The sequence below is a fragment of the Scophthalmus maximus genome, chromosome 7 (assembly GCF_022379125.1).
Source record: "Scophthalmus maximus strain ysfricsl-2021 chromosome 7, ASM2237912v1, whole genome shotgun sequence".
Lineage (NCBI taxonomy): Eukaryota > Metazoa > Chordata > Actinopteri > Pleuronectiformes > Scophthalmidae > Scophthalmus > Scophthalmus maximus.
In genome coordinates, this window is record NC_061521.1 from 11,586,419 (window position 1) to 11,599,433 (window position 13,015).

The following is a 13,015-nucleotide window of genomic DNA, read 5'->3' on the forward strand; positions in this document are numbered from 1 at the left end:
TGAGAAATGGGTCACGTTTCCCGATGACGTCAAAAGTCCTTCTGCCTCTCCAGTTCGTGGAGCTTTGCCAAAACCACCACATGCCATTCCTTGTCCTTACAATGGAAACACTCTCTCCAAAACCTTGATGAATCACCTGCCAAACGTCTCACAATTCTTAAATCTTAACGCTGAAGTGGGTCTGACCATGACGGTGACACACAAGGTAAAAGGTTGATTATCCTCGCAGGACAAAAACACGCACAAAAAAACGTCATCACACATTCTTACATCAGCTCAAATGGGAGACCGATAAGTATGAGGTAAAAGAGAGGTCCAGAATTTCAGACAATGTTGGTAGTAGTGCTCAAAGAACAGATATACAGTTTGGACTCCACGGTGATCCCGGATCTGAGGCTGCTGAACTGCCTCAAGGACCTGAAACCAACATTTTTACACTGTCAAAATGGAGACGAGAAGAGACGAGAAGAAAAGAGAAGAGAAGAGAAGAGAAGAGGTGTTGGCGATAGAAGATACAGAGATTTCATTTAAGCCGTCAGGAAAGGATACAAGATAGGGATCGGTGGATCAGCAGCTAATAGAAGACACTATGGAGAGAGAGTGTGTGGGGTCAGAAACACTGAGGCAGCCCGAGGCACAACACCAAAGGCCCAGTATGCCGATTCTATCCCCAAACACATTGAGTCCCCAACAACTTTTACCTCCCCCCCAAAAAAACACAGAGCATGTGGCTTTGTTATCTATCAGGACGAAAGGATGTTTTTCGAAACAGTGTCACGTGTCTTATCAATGTGACTCACATGCTGTCATGGCGTGTCTTTTCTCTCTTTTGTTTTTTCCATCTGAAGACGTGACCTGAGCCGGCGTGCATTGATCCGGGATAGCTTCTGCCCCATGAAGGAAGAGGTGTCTGGAACCAACAGCCCAATATCTCCACTACACAGGACATGTCTGACCACACACACACACACACACACACACACATATGCACACAGCCAGCTGTTCAAAGCCATTGAGTGTGGCCGAGAATAAACGGACGTCACCTGCACACAAACACATCAGCCTTGACATAATTTAGTGTCTCCAGGCAATGCAGAGCATAGCAGCATCGGATCAATGACACATTGCTTAGCCAGTCTGCTGAACCCTGTGTGTGTGTGTGTGTGTGTGTGTGTGTGTGTGTGTGTGTGTTAAAAAGTGGTTACAATGTATAGAAGAGTAGTGTCCCTACTGGTCCGTGGCCTGGCCCTCAGCCAAGACTTGGGAAAACGGACTTAGGACAAAAAAATTTGAAAATAAAATTATAGATACAATATTCTACAGGATTCCATTGTTTTATTTGGAATTTTGATCTCCGTAAGACAATGTATTTGTGGTTTCAAGTATCAAAAAGCATCTCAAAGTAGTTTCCCTCTCTCACACACATGTTTTAAGTTGTTCAACCAATCAGCAGAAAACAGAGCCTCCCAGACGTCACCACAGGTAATGGATTGCTACTGTAGCTTGGTAAAACTCATCTGTAGATGCAAATAGCGATGGTAAGCCAGCGCCGAAATGAGCCGGACCATCACATTTTGGACTAAAATGCTCTTCCACCTGGACCAGTGCAGTGCCGGTGTGCATTGCGGGCCAGCCATGAGGAACATGCATGAGCGCAGAAGACCAGTGTGGATATCAGGGACATGGGCAGCAGGGAGAGCAAGAGAGGAAGACTGCATATAAGAAATACATGCAGAGACAGAGGCGTCAAACAGTATATTCTTTTTTTCAGATCTCCGACTCCAGGCAGTAGATATTATCTCTTCACTGAGAGTCATTGAGTTACTCAGAGGAACCAGTGGTTGGACTGTGGGTCTAGGTGGGTCGTGCTGGGGGCACAGCTGAGGGCGGTGACCGACAACGCAAAGTTACGGAAGTCCTGGCATTTCATTTTGGGGCACAGTTTCTGAATACAGGCTGTGTACATTTTGCCGTGGACTGGCTGCTTTGATACTTTCACAGTATTTATTTAGCACCTAGGGCTGTTTTAAAATCAGAAGAGAGATGGGAATCTCACTTTCTACAATATGGGAACCAGTAAATATTTTCTGCGCTTGGCACATTGAAGAGAGGAAAAAAAGCTCTTTTCTATTGTTTCCACATTAATAACCATAAAAAAACAACAGCTGACTGCTTTCCAGTTGTTGACTACTCCCCTCATTTATTGCTATTTTTAATTGATGAAAATAACTCATTTCCTTGAACTGACCATCAGCGGTTGCTGTTTACAGAGTAGATTCAGAAATGTGACCAAAGCGGTACAGAAATTAATCCACACGGTTTAACTGACCATCATTACCAGCATTCCAACATTGGTATTTGTTCACATGGTGTGTCCAGGAAAATGCAAATCATATAGACACTGTGTGTACCATCACGCATATTCAGCACAGAGCTACGGCTATACATTTGGGTTTTTAATATCTGACTAATTGAAAGTGACTGTGTGAAAACAGCCCTAAACCCTAAGACTCTCGCCCCTGCAAGGGTTGAAATAACCTGACTGACAGACAGATGTACAGACACATTTTTTTTCTTCTCTCTAACATATTTAGAGAGTAAAACATAGCATTGAGCGGAGAACAGCAGAAGCCTTGTTGGCTGCAGCGACAGACAGGCTCATGGCGAGCCAGTGAGGCAGCGGGCTGGGCGGACGGGGAGGACTCACCAGGCAGAGGTTACAATAACACATTTCCTCGCTCCACACTGGTGAACTAGACAGACATGCAGCTCGGTGACTGAACCTCATAACATTCAAGTCCAAAAGATATTATTCCAAAGTGAGATCTCCACCAGTGATACCTACGTTCATGCAAGGGATTCTAGTATTAATGCAAAGTTCGAAAGATGCAGTGTGATTATATGGAGTATACAAGGAAATTTGGACTAGTTGCAGGGTTAGAGTACAACTAAAAACATTAACTAAAGCATTACTGTATATAGTATAATTTTGAGCTTATATTTGGAGTATTTTCCTTATGATACTCAATACTTCCACAGAATATATCTGAGGAGATCATCATACTTTTAACTCCACTACTTTAAATTGACATTCATGGCTATGAGTTACTTTGCAGATCAATATTTTGCACCAAAAAATAAATAAAAAATAGTATCAGTATATAAAATATAAAGCAGTGTGACAAATTAAACTGCCTTAGATTTGTAACATGGTCTCAAACATGGCATGATATGGAAACAAAAAGTTTCCTTAATATTCATGAATGAATATTAATCCAATAATATAATATGATATATTGACAGGGGCCCATCAGCTGCATATTAACTACAAATACAGCTGGCTGGCATCATTTTTGTACTTTTTATAACTTAAATTTATGACTTTTATTTGTAATGAAGTATTTTTTAAATGTTCCTTTTACTTAACTCAAGGATATACGGTATTTTGGAAATAATGTGCAACAGCCAAGTGATAAAACGATGAGGTTGTAATGTGTGCTGCATGAACAATTTGGATCTAATAAAATATATGCAATAGCCTGTCCATTTTTAGCCATGTGTATTCAACCAGGCAGTGAATTACCAAATACAATCATCCATCAGTGAAAACAGCCTCCCTTGTCATGCTCCTGAAATATATAATCAATTAATAGCTGACTATATTTGGATTTATTGGACAGCCTCCGTCAGAGGAGTTCAAAATGTTCCTGCATGTTAAATGAAACGTAGCAGCAGCAGCAGCAGCAGCAGCAGCAGCGACTGCGGCCTGTTCTGTTCCTAACAGAACCATAATAGCCAAAGTGGACCTGGGGGATTCGCTGCATTCGGTCTCTGATCCGGGACACCAATAAAAGGCCATGAGATCAATTTTTTTGGGCCACTTCTGTCCCAGATGTGCAGAGGGGAAATTAACAGTTGTCGCTTCCATTTGTTTTTCACACGTCCTACTGACGGCAGCTATTTACGTCTAGGACTGCGCTACCCCCAACTCTCCTCTTCTGCCTCCCTTTCACAAACAGGCACATATGCACACTCTAGCACACACTTCCCGGGGCCATGTGAGAGTGTCTATTCATTCGCCAGAGGCCAGCTGCACACCTGGTGACAGCCCAGGATGGTGGTGTTGGCTCAGGTCAGGGTGTGCGGGGAGAGGAGAGCCAGGGAAGGGAGGGCTGGCTGAATGGGCCCACAGGCCTGTCCTTCAGGGCCTGCTCAACCTGCACATTCCAGTTCATTCAGCAGCGGTGCGAGCGCAGGAATGTCCCCTCATGTAAGGGATCACTGTCTTTAAATGTGGGCTCCTCGTGTGATTGAAAAGACCCTTTAAGAGGATAAATACAGATGAAAGCCAAACGTGTTGCGTTCAGTTCCCCAAAGTGATGTTCTGCCGTACCGGATATGTACTGGTACCTATTAACCTGCCCATCCTTAAAAAAAAGGAAAACATTGCTTCAGCATTGCACACGCAATGGCTTGTTTTTTTGCACATAGAGCTTGGAATCTGCAGTCTTCTGTGGTAAATGTAATGTGCTGTTACAGAGAATCAAAAACTGCCATGTATGGGAAGTTAGCAATCGATTCATAGATTCATTATCCGTTGATCAGATATTTCATATTTTTTCCAACTGTGTATGTACACTGTCTGTAGACTCTATGTACCAAGGGTACCATAGATATTATAGGTCATAGATTCTCCTGGGGCAGCCAAGGTCAGTATGACAACCATACCAACCAAGTATTCTAGTCTGCAGACAAAACGTCCACCGCTAACACATACGATGCAGATCCTCAGGGAAATGTTTTGGGGAACAAAAGGCCAGTATGTAAACTATGTGTGCAGCAGCCTTTGTTTTGTTCAATTTTTTGGTGTGGTATCAGATTTCCTCTGCATGTATTGGTATTGGCACCGACTGACACATTTCTCGAATCTTGAAAAACCCTAGTTTGTGGTACGCATAAGATACTTCAAATTGATAATTGAAATATTTTCAAATGCAACCCATCTGCACCTCGCCCCAAATGAAACCCCCAGCCAGCCCCGAGAAAACGATCCCTAACACCACCTATATAGTTGCTTGTGTTTTGACGTTGTGCTTCTGCTTAGCAAAACAGGACTATGTAAAAAAAACACTTCAACAAATGCATTTTATTTAATGGTACCATAACTCAGGTATCATAATATATGTGTATATGCAAAAGCATCTACAATAGTTTGTCACTAAGAAACACACACACACACACACACACACACACACACACACACACACACACACACACACACACACACACACACACACACACACACACACACACACACACACACACACACACACACACACACACACACACACACACACACACACACACACACACACACACACACACACACGCTCTCTCTCTCTCTCGCTCTTTGCCTCACACACACACAAACACACTCATGCAGAAGCACACACACCCACATACTGTACGCATACACACATTTGTGCCAGGAACATTCTGTTCACCTCCATAACTGAAATAGTCGGTCTCTTATGGTAACAGAAAACCTGAGTGACATAATTGCCTTAGTCTAGAACGGACAGCAGAAGAAAGTACAGCATGTAATCTATCCTTCAACGCGCACCAAAGAATTCCATAATTCGCTTAAGAGTCTACTATTCTATTCAAATATGAGGCCGTTATTAGGATCCTGAGGTGTTAATATGTGTGCTGTGTGTCGGGGCTGGAGGCCTGTGCCTGTCTAGCAGTTCCAGCTGCGTTGGGTTGTGTCTGTGGTTTGAGGCCCTCCGTGTTTCTCCGAGCGGATTCAACCTCTCAGCCTGCAGCAGCTGGCAGCCATCAAGCTGCTGGCAAGACACACACACACACACACACACACACACACACACACACACACACACACACACACACACACACACACACACACACACACACACACACACACACACACACACACACACACACACACACACACACACACACACACACACACACACACACACACACACACACACACACACACACACACACACGTTCACACAGACGTCCTTCCATAATTTCCATGCTAATCTGTAGGGAGCCAGATCGTGGACGTGCCAGGCTTAGGGAAGAGATGGAAGAGGGGTACTGCACTTAGTCTTGGACCTCTGGTTTAGTTGGCTTCAGCGATCAGAGACAAGGGGCAAGAATCAGGATATGAGCTGCTCATGTTGCCATAAATGAAGGCAATGAAAGAATTGGACACATACGGTGAGCCATCGAATGTAGAGTTCTAAGAGTGATTCCACTCTATGACAACTTGGGTCTTACTTTCATAGTTTAACTATTATGGCTATTGGTAATAGTAACATTGTTCTCATCCTGGTAATAACTAAGAACATCATTAAAATGAGTTTAGATAGAGCAATAAGAGAGAACTTAGATGATTATTTAGGTTTTAAAGGAATAGCTATGTGCTATATGATAAAGGCATGGCTGGGGGCAATGAATGTTTACAAAATGAAGGAGCTTTAAATGTTTTAAAGCACAGAAAATGGGCTGTTTGCATTGTTCTGTGTATTGAGTGCGTTCATACTTTCACAGTATATAACACCCACAACTGAAGAGGTTTTCTACAATAAGGGACCTTTAACATTAGAACCGGGGTCGGAGCTGGTCATTTCAGAACTCTGCTGAACTTCAGTTTGGTGTGATGAACAAAATGTGGGCAAGTAGCTCCTATTCATGCCACCACGCACCAAAACTCTGTGTATCTTGGCACACACTGGGAAGCCAACATGGCGGAGGTAACGCACACGAATTTGGTGCACAAGCACGCTAAAAGTTGTCACACTGCATCATTCAAGTGCAAGACTCTTCCACCATTCGGGGTGGGGGGGAGGGGGGGTAAGAGTAAGGCTGCTGTTTTGCCTGGCTACTAAACAAAACCTTGAATGACCTACTTTCATTTCTACCCCAACTCCCCCCCACCCCTTGCCTCCTCACACACGCACAGCGCAGCTAATACACTGGGCCTGAATGAGGATTGAAAGTGTGAAGTGAATCGCCCAATTACAAGATGCACAACCCCATGCTTACATCAGCTTCCTTTCCAAATGCATGGGGAGGCTTTCAATGAGACCATTTCTAACCCAGAGGCCAGTCCAGTCAAAAGTAAAAAAGAAATACAACACATCATATCCCATGAGGCTATGCGTTTAGAATACAAACAAGCTGTTTGGGATGAGAGAGCGCAGAGGCCCAGTAGTAAATCACTGCCCTACAGGCTATCAACAACCTCCTCCATCCAAAACACAATTCAATTATGGACGGTGCAGCAAAAATAGAGTAACAGGAAACATTTACAACAGCAACAGTAATTGTGTTTGGATCCCATTCCACAGGAAGTCATTATCATAGATTTCAAGAATATCTTTATCATCCAAGTTAAGAAAGAATTTCCTCCTCTGGCTGGGATAATATTTGTGCTGGTGTCAGTGAAAGGACAGAGAGCAGAGCGCTGTGGAGAGGGGCGGAGTCACAGACAGAAAAGGGGAGGGGTTTCCAACACCTCGCAGAGAGAACCGTCTACAAGGCAGCGGCGACACACTTATGTCCGCACTCCCCTCCCCGCTTAACCAGCTTCCGCCCAAATCTTTGCAGCTCAGGTAGGTTGAGTTGAAAACGTTGGATGTGTGCAGGCAACATGGCAGACCACGTTCCTCTGCTTGTGAAGAGAGAAAAGTTCCATGACAGCGCTGATGTCTGCAGCAGGAGCCTTGGACTCAAATTTCCTTGCACGCTGTGAAAAGCGATCCACACCACAAGTCCACACCTCTTCCTCCAGTTCAATTTCCCTAGCTGAAGTACAGAAGACTGGCCTGTCATTTCGTATTAACCCAAAAAGAAGGACTGTCCCGCAGAGGCCCCTGCTAACCGCTATCAGATCCACCGATAATGACTTTCTTTTATTATGCCCATGATTGGGAGGATGACCCCGGCATTGTGATATCCACCCACTTACTGAGCTGATAGATGCTGGCAGACAATTTGTAATCAAAAGGGGGGCAAATGACTGTTTATCAAATCTACAGTTGTGTAGATTGAAGAATAGCCTCGCAGCATTGGCTTTGGCAACTGGCAACCTCACGGCTTGTGAGGAAAAAGAGGCTCTCTCTACTCTGTTTATTTTACTGAATTAACTGTCCTTACATGACGACCATCAATCCGAAGGGTCTTTATATAAGACTCTTAGAACTGTGGAAGCTTCCTGAGGAAAACACTTAAGTATGAACTGTTATCCTCCACACAACCTGACACTATTCTTCAAACACTTCACAGACACCGAACTAATGCAAACATCATCAGGTCAACAAAGTGCAGATCTTCTCTTTGTCGTGCCGCTCTCCTTCTCCTTTAAAGCATCACAACTCTATTAAACACAGCCAGGGCGCAGTTAAAACCCCCACTGAGCCTCTTCAGGCCATCGAACGGAGGAGCACTACCTGGAAAATGATGGCCTCTTCGCTTCCGTGCAAACCGACGTTTGTTCCTTGAGGCCGACTCAGTCAGACACTTTGTGCTGTCTGACGTACGTCTCCCCTGTTCCCATCACCATGTGGTGGTTGCATTGTGGCCCCTAGCGTGTGTCTGACCCCCCCTTAGGGAGGCCAGTGCGAGCGAGGTGATGACTAGTGTGGGTCAGCATGGGCTTGTTTACACATTACAGACCACACAGACAAGACACTAACTGTGTAGACAGCATATGTGCGCCATGTGTGTCTCAATTACAGGCAGGCCGTGACTGGTCAACTGCTTAGCACAACTGCCACAGAAGAGCTGGAAAAGCAGATTCCGGCTTTGCTACAAAAAAAAAATCCATAATATGTCTGACCTGATACCCTTTCATAGCCTATCACTCTGATCACGGAAGTCTGTCCTAACGTGCCACAAGAGAAACAAGTAATAGAGATCATCTGACAGCAGAGGGCTCCAGTTCGGTCGAGGTGACAGAGCAGAAGAGTCAGAAATTAGGTTCATTTTTGCAGCTTTGCATTAGATTGTCTTCTTGGTTAGGTCCTTCCATTCTGCTGAGCTTTCACTGGGGCATCACAGCAAAATAAGAAGAGAAAAAATTAAGCGGACAAAAATATGTTAATTGCCATAGTGGCATCAATGAGATGACTACTGATGTCTTGATTTTAGGGCTATTTCTATTGTCCTCTCACCTTGAATCCCTTATAGCAATGGAGTCTGAATATAAATATGGGGGGATTCAATTATTCTCTTCTGTTTTTCACACATTTGGTGAAGGAGTACATTGCTTCAGCTGTGATAAAACTGATTTTATCATAGCTTGCATGTGTAATGCCAATGTTCACTCAGGAGTATGGAGTAAGAAAAAAAGAAAAATTTGTGTTTTGTTTTGATTATTTACATTCCCCAATATAGCGTTGACATGTTCTTTAAAGCATGGTCACAAAGTGTGAGATCACAAATGGAAGGCACAACTTCATTATTTTGCGCAAAAAGAGATTTAAGAAAACAACAACAATGAATGTGCTGTTTTTTACACATATGCATGTAAATATCTGTTCAACTGAAAAAGCTGTTTTCTTTCGCTCATTTGCAACATTTCCTCTTTGAATCACAGCAGTGTGCTTGTTTACAGCAACTATTCAGTGTAAACCGTATGGACAGCCATTTTGTAGCTCATCACTTATTCAATATCAAAGATACGTTCTCACCTCATTACTGCAGCGAAGCAATGACTGCATATCAAATTAATAAAGACTGACACTTGAATAAGCTTCAGCTGAGACATAAAACCTCAGCGAGTGTGTGTGTGTGTGTGTGTGTGTGTGTGTGTGTGTTTGTGTGAGACCACAAAGAAAAACAAACAAGCACACTACAACGCTAACTAGCCCTGAGAGCTGAGGGCATCTTTCAAGTGGCCGGGGCCGACAGTGCAGCCTCTCATCTCCAACCCAACTGCACTCACAGGTCACAACGAGAGCTTTGATCACCGCGAAAATCTGTTTCCCATTCACATGCTCAGCGTGCTCATTGATTTTCCATAAGGTGGGCTGAGGAGCTGATATGAGTTGGGTTGAGCGAAGCCCCCCCATCGCCTCTCAACACAGGTATGCAAGTGTATCAGTATCAGAGGAGGTTTCAAAGCCAGAACTGCTACATTCCTTGGGTTTAAGGACAGAAAGCCGTGATAAGTGATGCAGAGCAAGTGGCATTAAAGTCGAGGTCAGAAAGATAAAAATGCATTTGTCAATTTTGTGGCAGCGCCTCGTCTGGGGAAAAGGTTTGACATGCAGGGACGAGATGAATCACTGACATTGTATCCTCAGCATCCCTTTCTCATCAACACTTGAAAGCCATGATTCTAAAATAGCATCCCGCTGGCAACAAAATGCCGAATTTTTTTTAAATGACAGAAGAAAGCTGCAATCGCATCTATACTGTGTACATCACCTTGCACTGATGAGCACAACGCTCTCAGAGGGGGAAATGTGGCAAATTTAGCTCAACTGATCATTTCAGACAAAGATAAGGGATCTTTTTTTTATTCAAGACAAAAAAAGTCTTAAGGATTTATTTAAACTGTGACGATAGAGTAGAAAAAAATATTGTGAATTGTTATGGCTGCATGTTTTCCTGCCAATGGCTGTGAACGACTTCAGAATAGAACAGAAATCAGCCCAAAAGTGATCTGTGCAGATCAGAGCATAACAACCGAACAAAGATCCGAGCACACCCAAGCAAAGTGTAATATCCACAGTCCAATGTAAAAAGGGGATAACAACAACAATAATAACAACAACAACAACAACAACAACAACAATATTATCAATAATAATAATGTTATGCAGGTTACTCTGTCACTTACAGGCCATTTTAAAAGTTCTGTAGCCTCCAACATTAATTACACCGTTTGACAATACTGATAAAAAAGTGATACTGAATAATCGTAGGTGTCCGACAATCCACTCATCTATCAACACGGCACTGCTCCTCCCTGTCGTCTCTCGCCGTCAAGCATTAAACTCGCCATTGGGAAACACAAACAAGCCAGAAATAGAAAAAAGTTGTATGGGACAGAAACTTCTTACCTGGTCCCTCTGGATGCATGGCAGAGAGGTCCGGCGATGTGACTTACTGTTGGACTGACTGTGTGCCATGTCTGACGCTATCACAGAACTGGACCTCCTGCGCCTTTTAAATACAGGGATCTCTTCCCTGGCTCCAGTCACGGGGGTGCAGCCCTCCTTGTGTCTCCCTTGGTTAGGAAGGAGCCTGTCTGCATACCTCGCCAGCAGGATGCCCAACACTCCGACCAGGTATGCGACGTACGGTCTCCAAGTGGCCCTCACTTTGTGCAGGGAGAAGAGCGAAATAGTCCTGACCACGCTGATGAAGACGACCACAGACGTGCCCCGGTTCAGCCGCGCTACCATGAGTGCGCCGGCGGCGACGCAGACGAGCGCGACCGCGGCCGCTGTGGCGGATGAGAACAGCTGCTCCTCCGTCCCGTCCAGGAGAGCGCGCGCCGCCGCTTCGCCCAGGTGGCACACGGTCAGCAGGGAGAGGGCGGTGTGGACCAGAGCCCCGCGGCGGAGCAGGTACACGCCGACCCAAAAGAAGGCACACACGAGGGTGAGCAGCGGCGAGAGCACACTCCAGCAAGTGTGCAGCAGCTCCGCCGCCCAGCCTGTAACGAAGTGAAGGGGAGACGATGAGTGCGAGGGTCTGTTGGCGCTGCTGCTGCTGCTGCTGCTGCTGGCTTCAGCTCTCCAGTCTGCACATTTGACCAACAGAGCGAGGAAGACCGAGAGCGACCCCACGCACAGCGCACTCCGGAGTCTCTGGGAACTCCGTATTTTGGTGCACATTAGCCTCACCCACGACTCGTAGTCTCGGTCACGGCACAGTGGGATGACACATGCTTTCACATAACCGTTACGATCCAGCGCGCCAAAGCCCTTTTCGCGAGCGCTGCCCCGCGCGCCGGCACTGTCAGACTCTGCAGGCATCGCCATCACTCATGGCAGATATGAAGTATGAGGAAGTCGATAATGCATCTATGCCGGTGTGGTCACGGGCCAGGGCACGGGGTCAGTGTCGAAACGAACACGGTTTCATTGGTCGCACACTTGTGGGGGGGGGGGGAAGTACCGCGAAGAAGCGCAGATGAGTCCCCGTTTACGCACGGCGACGCGCCGCCACTGAACGCATTGTCTTTGTCTCTCCAGGTGCGGAGCGGGACACTTCTGCCCGGGACGGCTTGAATGGAGCCCGAACGCCGGAGCAACTCAGATGCTACACAGATCTAGGGCACAGCTCCTCTGCGTCGCCCTCCGTCTCTCTGGCTCCCGCTGCCATTCTCTCGGCGCGGCGGCTGCGCGGCCGAGTCCGAGCCGCTGCGCTGCTTGGAAAACATCGGTCCCGTTCCGCGAACACTCTTAGCGGCCAGCCGTGCTCTCCGTCCCCATCATTCGGTCACTTCCCGATCTCCCCCCCGAAACGGCAGAGGCTCCCGTTACTCACCGGGACACACGTTGCGGAGGAATTCGAGCCGCTGGCGCGAGTGGCCGCCAGGTAATTGTTCGGCGTTTTGGGGGATAAATCCAGGGTGTTTGTCACCAGCTCGCCAACCAGCCGCGAGTCTCAGCTTATTCACACCCCCGAGTTCCGACTCTTCCGATATTGCAGCAGCAGCAGCAGCGAAGCCCCCAAATCCTTGCTCAGCCAGCCCAGCAGGCGTTAACCTCACAATATTGGAGTTTATATACATAAATATGCATTTTCTTTTAGACTTTAATAAAAAAAATGAATCTGTAATAATGAGGGTTGCCCTTCAGAGTTCCTCTCTGAATGGAACACATATGGTGCATTCAGGAACACACATTTCAGGCCATGTTTTATAAGTACATTTTTTAATTTGTGGTTCCAGTGTGATATTTTTGTGGGGTCACCAAACTGCCTTTGGCACGGATTCATTTTTAATTGAGCAGAGGGTGCCTGG

The 13,015-nt window shown here is 45.7% G+C and overlaps 1 protein-coding gene across 4 annotated transcripts in view; it reads right to left on the reverse strand.

Annotated features, from left to right (window-relative positions):
• Positions 1-12,793, reverse strand: part of pde3a (phosphodiesterase 3A, cGMP-inhibited) — a 64,066-nt gene extending 51,273 nt beyond the window's left edge. For 2 of the 4 annotated variants that reach the window (XM_035642347.2, XM_035642345.2), the window contains exon 1: positions 11,103-12,668. In XM_035642347.2, the coding sequence (XP_035498240.2) occupies positions 11,103-12,029 (927 nt within the window). In that variant the 5' untranslated portion in view covers positions 12,030-12,668. Of the gene's footprint in view, positions 1-11,102 lie in introns of all 4 variants that reach the window. The other 2 variants (XM_035642348.2, XM_035642346.2) reach the window with 2 other exon arrangements.
• Positions 12,794-13,015: the final 222 nt, after the last annotated feature.